The 21374-nt window shown below is 36.9% G+C and overlaps 2 protein-coding genes across 3 annotated transcripts in view; both read left to right on the top strand.

Moving 5' to 3' along the window:
• gnb1l (guanine nucleotide binding protein (G protein), beta polypeptide 1-like) overlaps window positions 1–7940 on the top strand; it is a 65795-nt gene extending 57855 nt beyond the window's left edge. Inside the window, exon 7 of the mRNA XM_049470308.1 lies at window positions 7460–7940. Within this exon, the coding sequence (XP_049326265.1) occupies window positions 7460–7726 (267 nt within the window). The 3' untranslated portion in view covers window positions 7727–7940. The remainder of the gene's footprint in view (window positions 1–7459) is intronic.
• Window positions 1–21374, top strand: part of txnrd2.2 (thioredoxin reductase 2, tandem duplicate 2) — a 427445-nt gene that overhangs the window by 112009 nt on the left and 294062 nt on the right. The window contains exon 18 of one of the 2 annotated variants that reach the window (XM_049470302.1): window positions 11874–12689. The exons of the other annotated variant lie outside the window; for it this stretch is intronic. The gene's annotated coding sequence lies outside the window, so the exon portion shown is untranslated. Of the gene's footprint in view, window positions 1–11873; window positions 12690–21374 lie in introns of those variants that run through there. 2 annotated transcript variants of the gene reach the window in all.

Here is a 21374-nt window from a genome sequence, read left to right as displayed (position 1 = left end):
TAAATATAGTGTGAATAGTGGTGATTCAGCCTCAGTTGAACTGGTTGGGTTTTGCGTGGCTGTGTTTAGCGGTATGTTGTACGTGAGCCAGGACCGGATGCAGCGAGCGTTTTTATTGGCTGCCTCGCAGCGTAACCCGGGAAACGGCTCGCAGCTCCTCCGCGGTGAGTCGGCACGGTTCGAGGTTTGGCAGGCGGAGGTGTGTGTGTGTGTGTGTGATGCGTATTGAAGAGTGATGTGTAAATAGTTGGACGGGGACGCTGCAGGAGACAGTTGGACGGTTTATATTAATGACGGATTGGAGTCTAATGAGTCCTGGATCCTCGGTGGAGGACGTTCCTGTTGGACGGTCCTGAGCTGAACTTCACCTCGCCGTCCTCCAACCGTCCTCCATCTGTCCTGCGCTGACGAGACGCCGGAAAGAGGACAGAGGGAGGATCCAGCGGAGGAGTGCAGCTTTTAATCACTCGTTTCCTCTTAATGATGCTCAAATAGAGCCTAGAGATCAGAAATCAGACTAAAAGAGAAGAGAAGAAGTGAGGAAATGCAGTAATCCAGTGTGAATTCATTTCAGAAGCAGTGCTAAATTCTGGATTATTTTGAGTTCAGTTTGGGGTCAATGTGAATTCAGTGTAAATTTCCATCCAGAGTCTAAATACAGTAAATTAACTTAGGCCACACCAACAAACACTGTTACAAAGAATTCTGAGTGGAAATGCAGTGTGGACTTGATTCACAGTCCATTCATTTACACTGATTCTGAACTGAACTGGAATCAGTAGTTAATTTGGTTTAGAGTTCAGTTCTGAGTTTCTATATAAATAAGTTCAGAACTGGTGCGAGAAGGTCCGTTCCGAGTGAGAACAAGTTTTGTTTAGTGTGTGTTTGTCGAATTAATTTCAGAAGCAGTGTGAATTCATTTTAGAGGCAGTAAAGTAGATTCAAAGTCTGTCTAAAATCAATTTGAAGTCCATGTGAATTCAGTTTAATTCAGTATATATCAGCCCATTGTAAATTAAATTCCGAATTGGTTTTAATTCAGAGTCAGTGTGAATCCAGTCCAGCATACATTCAGTATACATAACTTCACTTTGCATTCTCTATAGTGTCTGTTAGGTGTCAACATAAGGACATTGTGTAGTCTGTGAATTTAGTTCAGAGTCCTTAAATAATAGATTGGTTCAGAACCAGAGTGAATTCATTTCAGATAATAAAAATAGATCTGTTTTAGAACCTGTGTAAATTCAGTTCGAAAGTCTTGTCAATTAATTTGGTAACTGGTTTAAAGTCTGAATTCAGTTTAAAACCAGTTTACAATTCAGTCCAGAGTCAGCCTGAGTTCAGTTCAGATTACTGTAAATTCAGTTCAGAATCAGTCTGAGTTTAGAATCCATAAATAAATTAACTCAAAACCAGTGCAAGTTTACTGGTGTAAACTCAGTTTAAAGTCAGTTTTCAGTTTAGTTTAGAATCAGTATGAATTCAGTTCGGTTCTGAGAGTGTGAATGCAGTATATTATGGGTTGTACTGCAGGATGAGGTAATGGGGGGATGGGGGGGGGTTAGTGAAAGGGGGGGGGAAGAGAATCCAGGGGGAAATTCACTGTTTAAACACTCGTTTATCACTAATGGTTATATAGTGCCATTAGTATATATAGTGGGGGGGAAGAAGATGAAGATGAAGATGAACTATTCCTGTTCCTCCTGGTTCTGGTGGTGTTTGGGTTTGTTTTATGGTTCTGGTTCTGTTCATTAACGAGACGTATTTCCCGACACAAAACTACGGCAAGCCCAACAAACACAGAGAGACACATTAACCACCATTATCATCACATTAACCACCCCCCCCCCTCCTAACACCAACCAGATGATCCACCAGAACCCCACATACCACATCCATCTCAGAGTCATCCATCTCTCTCTCTCTCTCTCTCTCTCTCGCTGTCTCACTCTCTCTCTTTCTAAAACTCTCTCTCTCTCTCTCTCTCTCTCTCTCTCTCCCTCTCTCTCTCTCACTCTCTCTCTCCCTCTCTCTCACTCTCCCTCTCTCTCCCTCCCTCTCTCCCCCTCTCTCTAGTAGTGATTTTGTAGTGTGTACAGCTCTATGTTCCTCTCACTAGTGTAGTAAAGTTGTTAGGAGCGTCGGCTAAAAGCTCTGTATTTGGGAAGACTATATATTTTAATTTACATATAGTTTGAGTTAATTTAATTTACATAGAGTAGAGTGTTGTTGTACAGGATGTGTGTCTGATATTTTAATACAGTATAAATATATATAAATATATAGTTTGAGTTTGGGTAGAGTGCTGTTGTACAGGATGCTGTACGCAGTGAATTCCTGCGGGAGCGTCGGCTGGGAATACCTGGCTGGTTTATATCTTCCACATGCTGCCGGAATGGCTCTGATTGGGCGAGGCGGAGCCGGAGCACGCCGACACATCAGTCACCGTCTCCCTACGCCAGCGCCATTCGTCTCCCTACGCCAGCGCCATCCGTCTCTCCGACAACGCTTAAGAACTCGATTTTACGCTGTCCCGCTTCAGCACAGCACTGGACCAGATGCCTCTTGTAGAGACTACACACACACACACACTATACAAACACTCACATACAGACATGCGTACATTGTTAAAGTTATATGTACATTTAATGCATACATTTTTTATATTATAGTTATTCGCTGAGCTGAAGTTCATTTTTCTCCATAGTGAATCTTTCTCCTAGATGAAGAAAGAAAGCTTTCCCCAGAACGAAGCTTTCCCCAGAACGAAGCTTTCCCCAGAACGAAGCTTTCTCCAAAAGGAAGCTTTCCCCAGAACGAAGCTTTCTCCAAAAGGAAGCTTTCCCCAGAACGAAGCTTTCCCCAGAACGAAGCTTTCTCCAAAAGGAAGCTTTCCCCAAAAGGAAGCTTTCCCCAAAAGGAAGCTTTCCCCAAAAGGAAGCTTTCTCCAGAACGAAGCTTTCTCCAAAAGGAAGCTTTCCCCAAAAGGAAGCTTTCCCCAAAAGGAAGCTTTCCCCAAAAGGAAGCTTTCCCCAAAAGGAAGCTTTCCCCAAAAGGAAGCTTTCTCCAGAACGAAGCTTTCTCCAAAAGGAAGCTTTCCCCAAAAGGAAGCTTTCTCCAGAACGAAGCTTTCTCCAAAAGGAAGCTTTCCCCAAAAGGAAGCTTTCTCCAAAAGGAAGCTTTCCCCAAAAGGAAGCTTTCCCCAAAAGGAAGCTTTCCCCAAAAGGAAGCTTTCTCCAAAAGGAAGCTTTCCCCAAAAGGAAGCTTTCCCCAAAAGAAAGCTTTCCCCAGAACGAAGCTTTCCCCAAAAGGAAGCTTTCCCCAAAAGGAAGCTTTCTCCAAAAGGAAGCTTTCCCCAAAAGGAAGCTTTCCCCAAAAGGAAGCTTTCCCCAAAAGGAAGCTTTCCCCAAAACGAAGCTTTCCCCAAAACGAAGCTTTCCCCAAAAGGAAGCTTTCCCCAAAAGGAAGCTTTCTCCAGAACGAAGCTTTCTCCAAAAGGAAGCTTTCCCCAAAAGGAAGCTTTCTCCAAAAGGAAGCTTTCTCCAAAAGGAAGCTTTCCCCAAAAGGAAGCTTTCCCCAAAAGGAAGCTTTCCCCAAAAGGAAGCTTTCCCCAAAAGGAAGCTTTCCCCAAAAGGAAGCTTTCTCCAAAAGGAAGCTTTCCCCAAAAGGAAGCTTTCCCCAAAAGGAAGCTTTCTCCAAAAGGAAGCTTTCTCCAAAAGGAAGCTTTCCCCAAAAGGAAGCTTTCCCCAAAAGGAAGCTTTCCCCAAAAGGAAGCTTTCCCCAAAAGGAAGCTTTCTCCAAAAGGAAGCTTTCCCCAAAAGGAAGCTTTCTCCAAAAGGAAGCTTTCCCCAAAAGGAAGCTTTCCCCAAAAGGAAGCTTTCCCCAAAAGGAAGCTTTCTCCAAAAGGAAGCTTTCTCCAAAAGGAAGCTTTCCCCAAAAGGAAGCTTTCTCCAGAACGAAGCTTTCTCCAAAAGGAAGCTTTCCCCAAAAGGAAGCTTTCTCCAAAAGGAAGCTTTCCCCAAAAGGAAGCTTTCCCCAAAAGGAAGCTTTCCCCAAAAGGAAGCTTTCTCCAAAAGGAAGCTTTCCCCAAAAGGAAGCTTTCCCCAAAAGGAAGCTTTCTCCAGAACGAAGCTTTCTCCAAAAGGAAGCTTTCCCCAAAAGGAAGCTTTCTCCAGAACGAAGCTTTCTCCAAAAGGAAGCTTTCCCCAAAAGGAAGCTTTCTCCAAAAGGAAGCTTTCCCCAAAAGGAAGCTTTCCCCAAAAGGAAGCTTTCCCCAAAAGGAAGCTTTCTCCAAAAGGAAGCTTTCCCCAAAAGGAAGCTTTCCCCAAAAGAAAGCTTTCCCCAGAACGAAGCTTTCCCCAAAAGGAAGCTTTCCCCAAAAGGAAGCTTTCCCCAAAAGGAAGCTTTCCCCAAAAGGAAGCTTTCTCCAAAAGGAAGCTTTCCCCAAAAGGAAGCTTTCCCCAGAACAAAGCTGTCCTTTCTGTAAAAGTGAAGCTTTCTCCAAAGTTTAACTTTCTTTAAACTTCAGCTTTTGAAGGAACGAAGCTTTCCACAAAACATGTCTTTCTTTAAAAATAAAACTTTCTTTATAATGAAGCTTTTACCAGATTTAAGAACAGACACAGCTTCACCAAAACTAAGCTTTCAGCAAAATGAAGCTTTAATAAAAAACATTTTTTTCACCCTCTTTCTACACTACAGCCGGAACCAACAACTCTACAGATATCACAACATCACTCCAAAAAATAGTACTTTACCATAGTACCACTTTACCATCCAAATCCAACTATTTAAGATGAAGGTGTGTTACATGGTGCCCATTCTGGTAAAATTACTATATTTATCTTAATAGCATTTACAGTGTATTTACCCTGTAAAAACTCAGAATCCAGTCATCTCTACATAAACACATTAACAGCGTTTCTGTAGGAGCACAGATGTCTATCTCCTCAGTATATAAACACAGTGTATAGTATGTGGTGGTTCCTGCAGTAGATACCCTGCTGTAGATACTGATCTCTGTAAAACTCCACACTGTGTCACATTGTTGCCCATTACTGAGATTTATCAGGTCTCTGAGCCACCGTAGATCACAGGCTAATCTCCAGCAGGCAGGCGTTACTGCCGGCTATTTATTGGGTCCCTTTTCCTGCTGGATCCAGCTTTCACTGCTAACCGAGCTTCAGCCAACGTGAGGCTTCGCTAATGAAGATTTCACCAACATAAAACATTACAAAAAAAAGGTTTTACTCTCAGATTAAGCTTTAGCCAAAATAAAAGAACTTTCAACAAAACAAAGTTTTTTCCTAAAGGAAGTTTCCTCCAAAACGAAGCATTTTGTCAAAGCTTTTACCCAAAGTGACTCTTTTATCAAATTGAAACTTTGCCAAAATGAAGCTTTTTTTTTCAAAACAGCCTTCACAAAAACTTCTCCAAACGAATCTTTCCTCAAAACGAAGCTTTCTCCCAAAAGAAGCTTTCTGCAAAATTAAGTTTTCTCAAAAGCAATGCTTTTGCCCAAAGTGACACGTATGCTAAATTTAAACTTTGTCCAAAATAAAGCTTTCTGGAAAACAAAGCTTTCTCCAATTTGAATTGAATTAAAAGTTTCCTCCAAAACGAAGCTTTCTTTAAAATGAAGCTTCCTCCAAAATAAAACTTTCAAGTTTCCACCCAAAATGATGCTCTCACCATAATGACCCCTTCTCCAAAACAAAGCCTTTTCCAAAATGATGCTTTCTCCAAAATGAAACCTTCACCCAAAAAGTAAAGTATTCACTAAAGTTAAGCTTTTGCCAGATTGACATTTTTTCCCACTAAAATGAAGAATTCCCCAAAACAAATCTTTGGCCAAAGAGCAGCTTCTGCTAAAATTAAGTTTTCATAGAGAACAGACGTACTTTCACCAATTTAAAGCTTTTACCAAAATAAATCTCTCTCTCTCTCTCTCTCTCTCTCTCTCTCTCTCTTTCTCTCTCTATCTCTCTCTTTCTTTCTCTTTCTCTCTCTCTCTCTCTCTCTCTCTCTCTCTCTCTCTCTCTGTAGTGATGAAGGTAACTCGGCCGAGCTGTTTTTCTCTTAAACTCCAAACTAAACAGTCCTGTGAGAAATGTCCCGCTCGCTCTGAATGTCTCGTTGCTCGTTGATTGAAGCTCCAGAGTCATGAGCAGATTTGCTCTGCCAGGTTCAACAGCCGTCGAGCCGCCGGTCGGGTGTCCGTCATCACGCTGCCGCGGGGTGGTGGGCTGGTGATGTGTTGATGGTGAATCGGTGGTGGGTGGTGGTGGGGGGCCGTGGGCGGGGGTGGTGGGGGGCTCTTTGTTCCTGTTGTTATGGATGTGGATTTACAGTAACTGCAGTCGTTAAATAACGCTCTCGTTTATCTGCGCGAGAGTAGACTGCGTTTTCAGAGCCGGGTACCGGAGCGTGCCGCGGCACCGGGGCGTGATTCATGAGGAGTTTACGTGCAAACAGATTAAACTAATTCACCAGCCTGGTGTGGGTTCTGGTCCAGAACAGGCTAATTTAAGAACCGAGCCCAGTCTGACTCAACACTGAATAATTCTGGATTTAATGCTGCGTTTTATTTAGCTTTTTATTACAATCATTTAAAATATCTCAAAACATTTCCAACAAAAATGATCTGCAGACTTTACCTTTACAGCTGTTCACTTTGTCAATCTTTGATTGGACTTTTTGGCAAATCTAACCTAAACCTGTCTCACTTTTATATGCAAGTATTGTTAATACCTTCTTAAAACCTCTTCAGTGTTGTGAGAAGAAATGGAAACATCATTAAACATTACTTTCCCGAGTTTTATTGGAATGTGTTTTGGGTCTGATATGTGGGAATGGATGTTCAGTATATTAATAAATGCGATGAATTTGAGCAGATAAAACATAAAATCTGTGATTTGGGGTTTGTTTAGTTAAATTCCAGATAACAGTTGGAGTTTCTTCTAAATATTGGGCGATATTGGAAAAAATATATATTATCTTGATATTGTTCTCAATTGCAATTAAAATTCAGTTCTCTAAAACTAAGCCTTTCTAAAACAAAGTGTTCTCTAAAAACGTAGCCTTTTCTAAAAATAAAGCCTTCTGTAAAACTAAGCCTTCCTAAAAATAAATCTTTCTCTAAAACAACAGAAGTACATCTCTACAAATCTCTTGATTCATATTGGATATATTTCTATATGGAAATATCAATTTAAAAACAATTAAGAAAATCACACTAAAACATTCATTTTATTAATTAAATTAATTCCATTTAATTCCATTAATCTTTCAGCCCTAGTTCAGGTATTGTAATTTTATATTGTGTGATTTGTTTGATAATTTATTTTATATTTAATAAAATATTTTATAAAAGTTTCTTTATTATTATTATAAGGATGATAATGGTTGTTGTTGTTCTGAATCCTGAGATAACTCTAAACTCCACCCTGTTACTCCGCAGGTGCAGGACTCCGTCCCGTTGACCAATCCCGGCGTCTCTCAGGTGCGTATCCGTGGCGACGGGAGGATCGTGGCGACGGCGGGATGGGACGGCAGCGTTCGGGTTTTCGGGTGGAGGAGACTGAAGCCCCTCGCCGTCCTGCAGCACCATCAGGACCCGGTCCAGAGCCTGGAGTTCTCCGACCATCAGGACCCCACCCAGAGACTGCTGGCAGCGGGATCTACCGACCAGCGAATCAGCATGTGGTCCATTTACACCCACTGCTGACTCCGCCCCCTCGAATCACTCTCCTTCTGCAGGACTCACCAATCAGGAGCCTGCAATCAGTGGAGGGAGGCAGGTCACATGGTTCCAATATTAGCATGTTAGCATATTAGCGTAACTTTGGTTTCTGCTAATGATGACATCATACGTTTTTTTTTTTTTTTTTTTATTAATGTCAAAAATATACAACTGCAATAAAATTAAACAGTATAAATTACATGCATTCAGAAGAAGCAAAACATCTAAAAATGTGTAACTTACCAAGAACCTGATTTTGTATAAAATAGTACTAAAACTGTAACAAAATAAAAAATACAACAACAAACTAAAGTGTAACATATTTAATGCATATAAATAAACTGAATAAACAAATAATAGGAAGAAATATACAGTTAATATACAATTAATATACAATTTAAACAATTTAAAATACAAAACAACAATAGTGCTTTCAAGAAATAATGCAATATGATATTTAGTCTTTTTTTAGCATGTCAAATTTTTTGTGATATTATATTGTATGATGCGATGACCTTATTACCTTATTATTAAAAAAAAGCCAACTTTACCGTAGAATAATTCAAATCTTCTTATTTTTCACTGGAAGTGTGAAAAAAATAAATTATAGATTAATTTAGGAGCATGCATTTATCATGAAATAAAAATAATACCATAATACAATAAAAAATATGCAAAAAAACGACTGCTATATTCATGAAATGTAATGGAATAATCAAAAAGTGAAAATTAAAAAAATTGGAGATGCAAGGTTTTTGGAAGACCGTGATGTAATACTTAGGGCTGTCCCTAACGATTATTTTTTAAACGATTATTCTAACGATTATTTTTTTCGATTAGTCGACTAATCTATTCATTGAGAAACATATTTAAATAATTATTTTACGTTTTAAAGCAAACAATAAATTACTATATTTATATATAATAACAACAACAACAACAACACAAGCCTACTAAACCAAACCCCACACTTATAATCACTTACATGTACAGCACGTTGTTTAGATCTATAACGCTAAAAATGGATAAGCTCCCATACACCACAACCATGTGTTGCACTGTTTTCTGTGACCGCTAGATTTTGTGACCACTGGCAAGTAGTTCTCAGCAGACCGGTGCACTGGCCGATTCGAAACGTGTTCGTTTCTAATGTTTACCCCGACTGGCCAAAACGGTTCAGTTTAGGGCTGAGGGTAAGGTGTAGGTATAGAAAGCTTCCGTTTTGCCAATGAACGCTCATAACCGTGAGCACTGGTCACAAAATTCCGACGGTGACAGAAAACGGTGTGACACCGCAGCGCCGACGGCGCTAGCTAAAATAACTTAAGGCAGCTAGCTTAGCTAAACACCTGAACTTATGAATAATGCTACTGTTTCTGGAAACTGCGAAATGCCATGCACAAATATAAACCAAAAATGTATAATTTCTGCCTGTGGCAGGTTTAAAACCTTTGGTAGACAGCCTTAAGTCTTTTTAAGGACACCCGCGGAGACCCTGATGTAAACGGTAACTTACTGTGTGACCCTGTTGACATAGTGCTCCTGGATGTTTGCGCTTCAAGTGCTCCTTTTGCACGTATGGCAGAGGACCACATTGTTGCCCTTTTGCGTGAAATGCTCCCAAACTTTAGATGCCCGCTGGCGTTTTTTTGTAGCTGGAGATTGCTCTCCGGAGTCCAAGCTCTCTAGAGCTTAGATTCTCTGCCCGAACCCGACATGACCCGAGGCCCGCCCGTAAATCCGACCCGGGCTCCAGAAAATAGTCCGAGATGTAGGCGTCTGTTTTTTAATTATATTTTTATTTTAAAAAAAATAACGAAAACTGAAAGTGAAACTAAACTAATTTATTTATAAGCGCTGTTTTCACTACCGCAGTTCTACAGCGGGGGTGTTGTGCCGATTCTGTCCGCGAAGCGGGAGTCAGATTCAGCAGAGAGTCGGATTCGGCACAAGCGCGGCGGCACCTCGCGGTCCGCGGTGTCAGTTGTAAGCGCTCGCGCTAGCCGCAAAATACGGCAGAAAACACTGAGGGAGCTGCAGAATTATGAATGGGACTAGAATAGGAGCACGAGGAGATCAAAGAGAACCTTCACCTGTGAGTAGAACAAGCAAATCTCTCTCTCTCTCTCTCTCTCTCTCTCTGTCTCTCGCACGTGAACTCCTCCGCGTTTGACTTGCAGAACTGTGTTTAGCTGTTCTTAAAAATTATTTTAATTAAATAATAGTTCTATGCTTCTATGTTACCGTGTTAATTAACATAATTCTGATCATATTTCGCTCATTAAAACAGCCCGAAAACAGCCAGTTGGAATTTTTGGGCCCGATCTAACCTCTAATGCTCTCCACAGGCGGCGCCATGTTTACGACGCGCCGACGCACGTTATGCAAATCGATGTATTTTTGTAATCGATGACGTCGATTATGTCGATGCGTCGCCCCAGCCCTAGTAATACTCTGTATAAACTGCGCCAAATACACAGAATAAAGGAACAAATGCAAATTGTTCATCTGAAAATAGGCAAAAATGCATTTTTATATTTGACTTAATTAAGTGTAAAGACAAAATACTTTTTTATTTCATGCATTATTAAATGTCAATTGAGAATTATTTTGTACAGATCTCCATACTTTACATTACGATATAATTTGTAAAATCAGACTGGATTTGTGTTCACACTGTGTGAATATTCACTCTGGTTTCTAGAAGTTCTAACCCCTGCTGCTCCTCCACTCTCCTGCTGGTGGATCAGTAGCTCTTTTAACCGTCTGAACCCCTTTAAACACCAGATCATCCATCCTCATATTAGTCCTCCCTGATCCTGAAGGTCACAGAGGTCACGGTCCTCCTCCTCCGTCTCATCAGCCAGAAAATAATCACCAATAAATCATCAATTATCTCCGTAAAGCCTGTTATATACACTGTTCTGTTATATATACAACTGTCACTGTTATATATATATATATATATATATATATATATATATATATTATATATATTATTGCACCTTCATGCTTCAGATTATAGTAGTTTTTTTTTTTTTTTTTTTATAACTTTGTACTTAAAATTTTGATATTTTAATGCTTTTAAAAAAATACAAAATCAACTTCCTTCAAGAAAATCATGATATTGTTTATTTTTTATTGTTTTTTGGGCAAAATTATTGAGTACGATACAATAAAACTCCCCTATTAGACACACAGAAGCAGCGTACAAAACCTCATATGTCCAAATATGTCACTTCAGCTTCACTGACACACACACACTCACACACACACACTCTCACTCTGTTCAGCAGACTGTGTGTGTGTGTGTGTGTGTTAATGCGTTAGGTAGGTATTTGTGCTATTAATCGTATTAGTCAGAAATAAAAATAATTTAATAATTTACTGTAAAATGTACAGTAATTACAGAATATTTATGATAAATACTAAGTAATTCACACTAATTATGAAATGTATAGTAGCTCTTAAAATAATTAATGTAGTTACAGAATATTAATAAAATAAATGTTATTATAACAAACCTGAGAGAATTTAATAAAACTTGCTAGTTATAATTATAGTGCATCATAATAGATTAGAAGCAGAAAATATTTTATAGTTTGTTTCTCTAATTTACCAAGAACCTGAGTTTGTAGAACAAAAAGATAAAAGTGTAACAAAATGTAAAAAATATACCAAATAAAAATAAAATTATAAGGATAAGAATCTATATTTCAATGCAGGTCAAAGTGAAAAGAAATAGCATTTCTGTTTGATGATGTGCGTTTATCATGAAATAAAAAAATAATTATACAATAATACAATGTGAAGAACGACAGCTACATTCATATTATGGCAAAAAGTGAAAAATGAAAAAAAAAATTGGAGATGTAAGGTTTTTGCAAGACAGTGATGAATAGTATATACTCTGTACGGACTGGAGATACGCTGAATAAAGGAATACATTAAAATTGTTCGTCAAAAAATGCACTTCTAGTGTTTGGCTTGACCAGAGTAGGTGTGTAAAGACAGTGATTTTTGGAAGCATGAATGATTTTATAGTTCTAGTTTTATACATTTGACTTATAGCAAGAAAAAGGTGCTTCAAGCCACTGTTTGGATAAGGTGCAATCTAAATATAAAAAAATAGGTTTATGTTTGAGTAAAATGAACATTGTTGTTTTATTCTATAAACTACAGACAACATTTCTCCCAAATTCCAAATAAAAATATTCTCATTTAGAGCATTTATTTACAGAAAATGAGAAATGACTGAAATAACAAAAAAGATGCAGAGCTTTCAGACCTCAAATAATGCAAAGAAAACAAGTTCATATTCATAAAGTTTTAAGAGTTCAGAAATAATCAATATCTGGTGGAATAATCCTGGTTTTTAATCACAGTTATAATTTCATGCATCTTGTCATCATGTTCTCCTCCACCAGTCTTACACACTGCTTTTGGATAACTTTATGCTGCTTTACTCCTGGTGTAAAAATTCAAGCAGTTCAGTTTGGTGGTTTGATGGTTTGTGATCATCCATCTTCCTCTTGATTATATTCCAGAGGCTTTTTTATTTGGTAAAATTAAAGAAAATCATCATTTTTAGGTGCTCTTTTAAATCAGTATTTGTGGTATAAGTTGCACCTGAGTGATGGCGGCTGATTCAGTGCTGTTTTTGTGTAAAAGTGAAGCACTGCCCTCTGGATTGACCCGGGCTGCATTCATCACGCGGGGCTAATCACCGGAGTAGCGACAGCACTGTTTGTTAATAAGATTCATTGGCGCGCTCGACTCCGTTTCGACCGCTGTGTAACAAAAGCCGATTGGCCGATGGTTAATGGCGGCGCTGCTCGTGTTTTCGTGTTTGTTTTACTGAACTGAACTCTGTATTAATCCAAGCGGAGATACTGACGTTAATTCATTAACTGCTTTAAACCAAATAAATGATGCTTTTTTAAACCTGGGTGTGTTTAATTTGTCTTTTTCTTAGTGACGGGAACTTTTTACCTTTTCCTAAAACAAGGAATAGCTTATTAAATCTGACCCTGCGGAGGATTTTCCCTCGCAGGAAAAATGATCTGTAGGGTTTGTTGGGTTTTACTGTGGAGCCTTAAAATAGTGTAAATAATCTGTAAAAAAGGTCAGAAATGTCCTAATTTTTTACTTTTATTATTATTAGAGCTATTAAATAAATATAAAAAGCAGAGCCGGAAAGAGTCGCTGACATTTAAAGGGAATGTTTATGTTTTAATAAATAAATGTAGTTATAGAGTAATGATGACGAGTAATGGACTAGTGAGTCGCCTAAAATAGTTATAATAATAATAATAATAAAAATAATACTAATAAAGAACATACAACTAACAGACTTGCCTGTCACGAACAAAATACTGTTTTATTCTGTTAAATCATCACATCTGTTGTCTTTGCATGCAAGAATTTCCTCAAGCTAGAAAATATTGATATTTAAATCACTAAAATTAAAAGTGGGCAATATGGTAAACATATATATATATATATTTGGCTATTTTATTATGATATGTATATTTCATATTTATAGTCATATTCTGACTTTTGCAGATACAATTCTTTAGTAGAGGCAGATTATATAAAAAAAAACACATTTATTAAAATATAAAAATTATGTTCCATACTAACAATGCAGTAATTTTAGTATTTTAGAACATTCTATACTGCCGTCCAATTACACAGCACTAATTACACTACATTTCATTTTCTGTAATGAAATATAAAATAAGTATATGGAATAATCAGGCCAAAACGTTTAATTAAATGAATCTAATGTAAAGTTAATAAAGGTAAAGAAGTTTATTTATTGATTAATTTTTGCTAGTGTATTTATTTGGAAAGTTATAAAAAAAAGCTTATTTTATGTAGTAATAATGAGAAACAGAGTGTTGTTTTGGTTCTAATTGGAAAACTACAGCAGTGTTGTGCTTTAATTTCCAGTGTGTTTTAATCCTTTTTTAGTAAATACTGTCATTTATGGAAATTACATAATAATTAGTGAGGGTTTTGTTTTATTTTGTGTTTATTTGGGAAATTGTAGCTAAAGCTTGTTTTATATAGTTACAATGTAAAACAGTGTTGTGTGGGTTAAAGTCGAATACTACACCAGTGTTGTGCTTTAATTAACCCAGCGTTAATCCCCTGTTATTGATCATCTATCAGTCTGGAAAAGGTTATAAAGTCATTTCTAAAGCTTTGGGACTCCAGAGAACAACTAAGCAAAGATAAAGTAGTTTTTAAATGATAATTTCATTTATTAAGGGAGTAAAATCTATTTAAACCAACGCGGCCCTGTGTAAAAAAGTATTTAAGTAAATGGGAATAATACACCAGTATTGTGCTCTAATTTCAGTTAAAACGTCATTCAAACTTAATCGACTTAAACTTAAACGTTTCTCGAATGTTCTCTATCTTTGGTTCGTTGGGATTTTGGTGAATAATTGTTTTTTAAAAGGTGAGTAACGGGGGGGGGGGGGGGTAACGGGGGCGAGGCGATGCCCCCAAACCCTTTGATGTTGAGGAAACGTGGTGCAGTTTTTTCCTCCACGTGACGCGAATCCATCATACAGCTGAACATCAAACACCACGCGTCCCCCCGCCCCCCCGTCCCGACCCACAGAGGGGCGAGTGGCCTTGGGATATCCCATTAGACTGTACAGGATGGGGGGGGGGGGGGGGGTAACAGCGGGCGAGTCGCCGGTTCCAGAGTCCGAGAGGAAGACAAAACAGTCTGACCCGTCCCCCGGCCTTCACTGGACGCTTCTGGTGGGATGTCCCGGCGGAGGACCTCGTGGGGGGGGGGGCGACCCGTCTGGAGGGTAAGAGCTTCCACCACTGTCTCCTTTAGAGTTAAACACACTACTAAACCCAACGATCCTGATTTAGAGGAGGAGGAAAAATCTCCCGTCCACCAAAACATCAATCAAAACCAGAGAAAGTAGTGCTGAAACCTCTTATATCCACCCAGTCACATCCTGTCTGTGCTCTAAACTTTATAATAAACTTTAATCTCGTCTGATTACTGTATATAATATCAGTTTACAGTGTTTTATTAGGAAATATAGTAACTGAAGTACTGAATTATTGAGTTTTTAAATAATTTATAATCATTTCTGATTCCTTTATAGCTGTTCCTGATAATATCTGAATAATTTACTACAGTAATTTAAATACTTACTGAATCATTTATAGTAGATACTGAATCTCAGTGTTTCTCAGTGATTCTCAGTGTTTATCAGCATTTATCAGCGTTTCTCAGTGTTTCTCAGGGTTTTTCAGCATTTCTCTGTGTTTCTCAGCGTTTCTCAGGGTTTCTCAGCGTTTCTCAGGGTTTTTCAGTGTTTCTCAGGGTTTCTCAGCGTTTCTCATTGTTTCTCAACGTTTCTCAGTGTTTCTCAGCATTTCTCAGGGTTTTTCAATGTTTCTCAGGGTTTTTAGCATTTCTCAGTGTTTTTTAGAATTTCTCACCTTTTCTCAGGGTTTTTTTCAGTGTTTCTCAGGGTTTCTCATCGTTTCTCAGGGTTTTTCAGCGTTTCTCAACGTTTCTCAACGTTTTTCAGTGTCCCTCTGTGTTCCGGTCGGATGCCCGCGGGCCGCTGTGGTGAGACAGGTGGAGAGGATGGTGTGTTTAGGTGATGATGAATTAATGATGACTTTGGGCTAATTTCAGACTGCATAGAAACTGGGTCTTATTTTTGTTGTTGCTGTTGGACGGCGTGGGGGTTTAGACGGTATTAAACCTTTGTCAGCAGCAGGAAATGAATGGTAAACCGGTCTGTACGCGACAAGGCCGGGGGTGGAGGGGGTGGAGGGTAGATTCTCTACAGTTTACAGTGTTTTTACTGAGATTTTTCAAATTTAATACAGTAACTTGCAGTAATTACTGAATCATTTTATTAAATTCTCCATCCTTTCGAAAAGTTTGAGATAATATCTGAATAATTTACTGCAGTGATTAAAATTCATTTATAGTTGTAGTAGTGGGTACAGAAAAATTTGTACAGGGTACTGAATCATTTGTAATGAATACTGACTCATTTATGGCAGGTACGAAATCATTAGTAGAGGGTACTGAATCATTTATACCAAGTATGGAATCATTTGTGGAGGGTACTGAATAATTAGTAGTAGTTAATAAGTAATTTCTAGAGGATACTGAATCATTTGTAGTGGGTACTGAATCATTTGTAGTGGGTACTGAATCATTTATAGTGGGTACGGAATCATTTGTAGTGGGTACTGAATCATTTGTAGTGGGTACTGAATCCTTTATAGTGGGTACGGAATCATTTGTAGTGGGTACTGAATCATTTGTAGTGGGTACTGAATCATTTGTAGAGGGTACTGAATCATTTGTAGAGGGTACTGAATCATTTATAGTGGGTACGGAATCATTTGTAGTGGGTACTGAATCATTTGTAGAGGGTACTGAATCATTTGTAGTGGGTACGGAATCATTTGTAGCGGGTACTGAATCATTTGTAGAGGGTACTGAATCATTTGTAGTGGGTACTGAATCATTTGTAGTGGGTACGGAATCATTTGTAGTGGGTACTGAATCATTTGTAGTGGGTACTGAATCATTTGTAGTGGGTACTGAATCATTTGTAGTGGGTACTGAATCATTTGTAGAGGGTACTGAATCATTTATAGTGGGTACGGAATCATTTGTAGTGGGTACGGAATCATTTATAGAGGGTACTGAATCATTTATAGTGGGTACGGAATCATTTGTAGTGGGTACTGAATCATTTGTACTGGGTACTGAATCCTTTATAGAGGGTACTGAATCAGTTGTAGTGGGTACTGAATCATTTGTAGAGGGTACTGAATCATTTGTACTGGGTACTGAATCCTTTATAGAGGGTACTGAATCAGTTGTAGTGGGTACTGAATCATTTGTAGAGGGTACTGAATCATTTATAGTGGGTACGGAATCATTTGTAGCGGGTACTGAATCATTTGTAGAGGGTACTGAATCATTTGTAGTGGGTACTGAATCATTTGTAGTGGGTACTGAATCCTTTATAGAGGGTACTGAATCATTTGTAGCGGGTACTGAATCATTTGTAGTGGGTACTGAATCATTTGTAGTGGGTACGGAATCATTTGTAGTGGCTACTGAATCCTTTATAGAGGGTACTGAATCATTTGTAGCGGGTACTGAATCATTTGTAGTGGGTACTGAATCATTTGTAGTGGGTACTGAATCATTTGTAGAGGGTACTGAATCATTTATAGTGGGTACTGAATCATTTGTAGTGGGTACTGAATCATTTATAGTAGTTTGTGAATCATTAATAGTAGTTACTAAGTCATTTATAGAGGGTACAGAATTATTTATACTGGGTACTGATTAATTTATAGTAGCTACTGAATTATAGGCACTAGATTATTTATAATTAGAGTTAATTAATGCTTTCTAAATTTCAGAATAGATAACTTCAGTTAATTTATATTAGTTGAATATTTTGGAGAATAAATTATTTACAGTAAATTTAAAAAAAAACATTTCATTTAAAATTAGTGTTTGAACACTATTTTATACTTTTTTTGTCACTTTTTATATTCAGTAATTGAGTAATTCTACAGTGTATTATTGTTTTATGCCCAAAATAAACTATAAATCTATATACAGTGATTGTACATAATTGTATTAGTAGTGTAAATATTTTTTTGTACAGTATTACTGAAGAACAATAATAATCGAGCTCTGCTGAAGTTTCTGCAAATCCTTTCTAAAATCAGAATCACTGGAATCTTTATATAGAATTAGTTTTAAAGGCGAGTTTTGAGGTTTTAAGGTTAAACTGAAACGTTTATCTGTTACTGTTTTCCCGGTCTGTCCTTCATATACAGAAATATAACAATAGGCTCCAGACGCCGTGGTATAATTAGAGTATATTGATATTTTTTAAAGTCTCTCTGGGGGGGGTTTAGAGTGAATTGTGGGTAATTATTATAGAGGTAATGTTTCTGTTTGTGTTGAAATGTCCTTCAGGGTTTCCTGTGGGCTCACCGCCGTCCTGTACACTCTACAGTATAATTACACAGCCCGGAAACACACTAAAACACACACACACACACACACACACACACACACTCACACTACATACACACACACACACACACACACTCACACTCACACTACATACACACAGCATTTACTGTAAAAACAAATTACTACATACTATTATAATAAGTCAAATCTGAGCTAAAGGCTGAAGCTGCTGTTTCCATGTGGGTCAGCCAGACGTCTTCCTGTAGCAGTTTTCTCCAGTTTCAATAAGTTATGTATTAATAATATTATATTAAATATTCAGTTATATATATATATATACATAGTAGTTCTATTCTTCAGTCATACTGTGAATCATTAATGCAACAAAAAACCCAAAAACATTCAATACAATAATTTTAAATCACTGTACATAGTTTTATAGTTTGTTTTGGGCATAAAACAATAATGCACTGTACAAATACTCAATTAATGAATATAAAGAGTGATGAACTGAGTTCAGACATTTAAAAAACACTAATTTTAAATGACTTAGAAATGTTTTTTTTTTTACAAATTTTAAAAAATGTAAAAAATGCTGTTTACTGTATATTTACTTTAAATTCCTTGTTGTGAAAATGCATTGTTATATACTATAATGCAGAGACTATATACTCAATACATGTTCAAAGTCAGTGTCACTACTACGTTCAAATATGATTATATTTCTAAATTAGCAACACAATAAATACGTAAATAAATATATGTACAATCCTATAATAATAATAATAATAACAATAATAATAATAATAATAATAATAATAATAATAATAATAATAATAATAATAATAATAATAATAATAATTATTATTATTATTATTATTATTATTGTTATTATTATTATAATAAATTGCATATGCAAAAACATGTTATTTAAAAATATACATTTACAGATTAAAATTTTCATGTATGTTAAATTCAGTTAATAAACAGTAATAAAAGAGAAAAGTGGTGTTTTTTATGTTAATCTGAGCTAAAGGCTAAAGCTGCTGTTTCCATGTGGGTCAGCCAGACGTCTTCCTGTAGCAGTTTTTTGTCTCCAGTTTCTAAGAGTCTTTATTTGAAGGTGTAGAAACAGTACTCACCGCTCTCTGACTTCATCTGTAATTTCTCTAAAGAACAGAAAGAACTTCTACTTTTAGCTCGTTTACTTCAAACAGATGCTGAATTATATTGAATATGTGTTTCTGTTTGTTTATTTGTGTTTATAGCGGTTTGTGTCTCCTGGATACAGAAGGTCATGCAGTAAACATTCTGTAAATATGTTTTTTTTTACAGCAGATCAGGTGTGATTGGAACAATGGCGTCTGATTTTGACTCTTTGAGTAATAATGTAACAGAAGTTGCATCAGAGTTTTTGTGAGAGTTAGCGAGAGTTTACGGGTGTTTGCGAGTGTTTGGGTCGTGTTTGGGACGTATTGATTGGATCTTCAGGCCTGAAGGCTTTAGCTGCACCAATCAAACCATCACAGACTGAAAGGAGGGTTTGTTGAATCTACAGAAGGTTTTATTTGGTGTGTTTTTAGCTCGACGTTCCCGAATAAAAGCTGCAGATTCTTGTTTTTCAGACGGAAGCCATGTTTAAAAAATGTAAACACACATGTAGCAGCCTGCAGCGGGCAGGTGCACCCCACCGAAATCACGCTACACTCTAAGAAATATAAGTACAGATTTGTACTTAAAAGAGTACAAAGCTTGTCGCTGGGGCTGTACCTTATATTGAGGCACAAAAAAGTACCTTTCAGTGAAAGTCCTTTTTTGTACCCATGGTTTTTGTGGCAGTAAAGATCATAAAGATTATAAACATTATCATCAACTAAATATGGCTCAAAAACTTGATGATACAAAATTGTCTGGCTTTCAAATAAAAAATGTGCAATTTAAATATATATTGTTCATTAGTACAGTGATACAGAATACTGAATGTACCCTTTGGCTGGTTAAATGGTACAAATCTGTACTTATTGCTGTTAGAAATGACTTTGTACTTCAGAGGGAACAAATCTGACCCTGTAAAGACCAATATTGTACCTTTGAGGGTACAATTATAAAGAGTGTACCTTCGAGTACAAAAAAGTACTCATGTCGTACCTCTGTTTTTTAGAGTGTACAGCCATCAAACCACTGTTCCTACCACTCATTAGTGGATAACCACACCCCCTGTATACCCTGAATACAGCATATATATACCTTTATACCTTCTACTGCTACAACAATCTCCGAATGTGAAGTTTTGTGAACTTTTTCATGGTTTAAATAATGTTTCATTGATGTAAAGGTTTTGTGTGTGTGTGTGTGTGTTCAGAAATAATCAATATTTGGTGGAATAATCCTGGTTGGTTTTTAATCACAGTTTTTTTTTCATGCATCTTGGCATCATGTTCTCCTCCACCAGTCTTACACACTGCTTTTGGATAACTTTATGCTGCTTTACTCCTGGTGTAAAAATTCAAGCAGTTCAGTTTGGTGGTTTGATGGTTTGTGATCATCCATCTTCCTCTTGATTATATTCCAGAGGTTTTTAATTTGGTAAAATCAAAGAAACTCATCATTTTTAAGTGGAATCTTATTTTTTTCCAGAGCTGTAAATATGACTATATATAGTCTGAATGAGAAGTTGTGGATAATATGGATATATATATATATTTATACACACAGTGCTGTGAAAATGATTTGATAATAATTTCATCTACTAAAGGAAAAAATATATATCCAAACCAATGTAGTAGGATTTTGTTCCGTTCTTCTTTACAGAATTATTTTAATTCAGACAAAAACATATTGGAGTATTTTCCAGCATAAACCGCCTGTTTAAGATCTTAAATTTTAATGTAAATCATTTTAGCTGTTTTGGTTTTTAACATTTAACCTAAATTACAGGGTAGGTTGCACTGTGTACATGTAATTTTATATTTTAAGTGTTGATGCTGTAAACTAACAGTTATAGTTCATGTCTTATGTGTAGTTTGTTGTAAAATCTTCTCAGTTTTCATGTGATTTTGACTCAAGAAGTAAAGTTTTTCAGTTAATTTTGCCTGTGGGTGTAAGTTAAGATATTTATGCTCTATACTCTACTTTTAGCTTCATTAGACTGTTAAAAACAGCTAAAAACTTAAAGTTTTGATGCTGGAAACAAAAGCAAAAGTTATTCTTATTATTTGTTGCATTATGTTTTAAATGTTGTCTATTAGGTAAGTTGTGTTGTACTCTACTTTTATCAACATTATATTGTTAGAAACTGTTAGAAACTAATACTTTGATGCTGGAAAAAAAACCCAAAAGTTTTTCTTTAGTATCTTATTTTTTTTTACTTTGCTTATATGGTAAGTTGGGACATTTATGCTCTGAACTCTACTTTTAACTACATGAGACTGTTAAAACCTGTTCTAATCTTATACATTTTTGATGCTGAAAACAAAAGCAAAAGTTATTCTTATTATTTGTAGCAACAAAATGTTTGTGACTTTGCCTCTGGGGGCAAGTTGTGACACTCTATACTCTACTTTTAGCTTCATTAGACTGTTAAAAACTGTTATAAACTTAAACTTTTGATGTTGGAAA

Source organism: Astyanax mexicanus, chromosome 22, assembly GCF_023375975.1.
Source record: "Astyanax mexicanus isolate ESR-SI-001 chromosome 22, AstMex3_surface, whole genome shotgun sequence".
Lineage (NCBI taxonomy): Eukaryota > Metazoa > Chordata > Actinopteri > Characiformes > Acestrorhamphidae > Astyanax > Astyanax mexicanus.
This window is presented reverse-complemented; position numbering and strand designations above follow the sequence as displayed.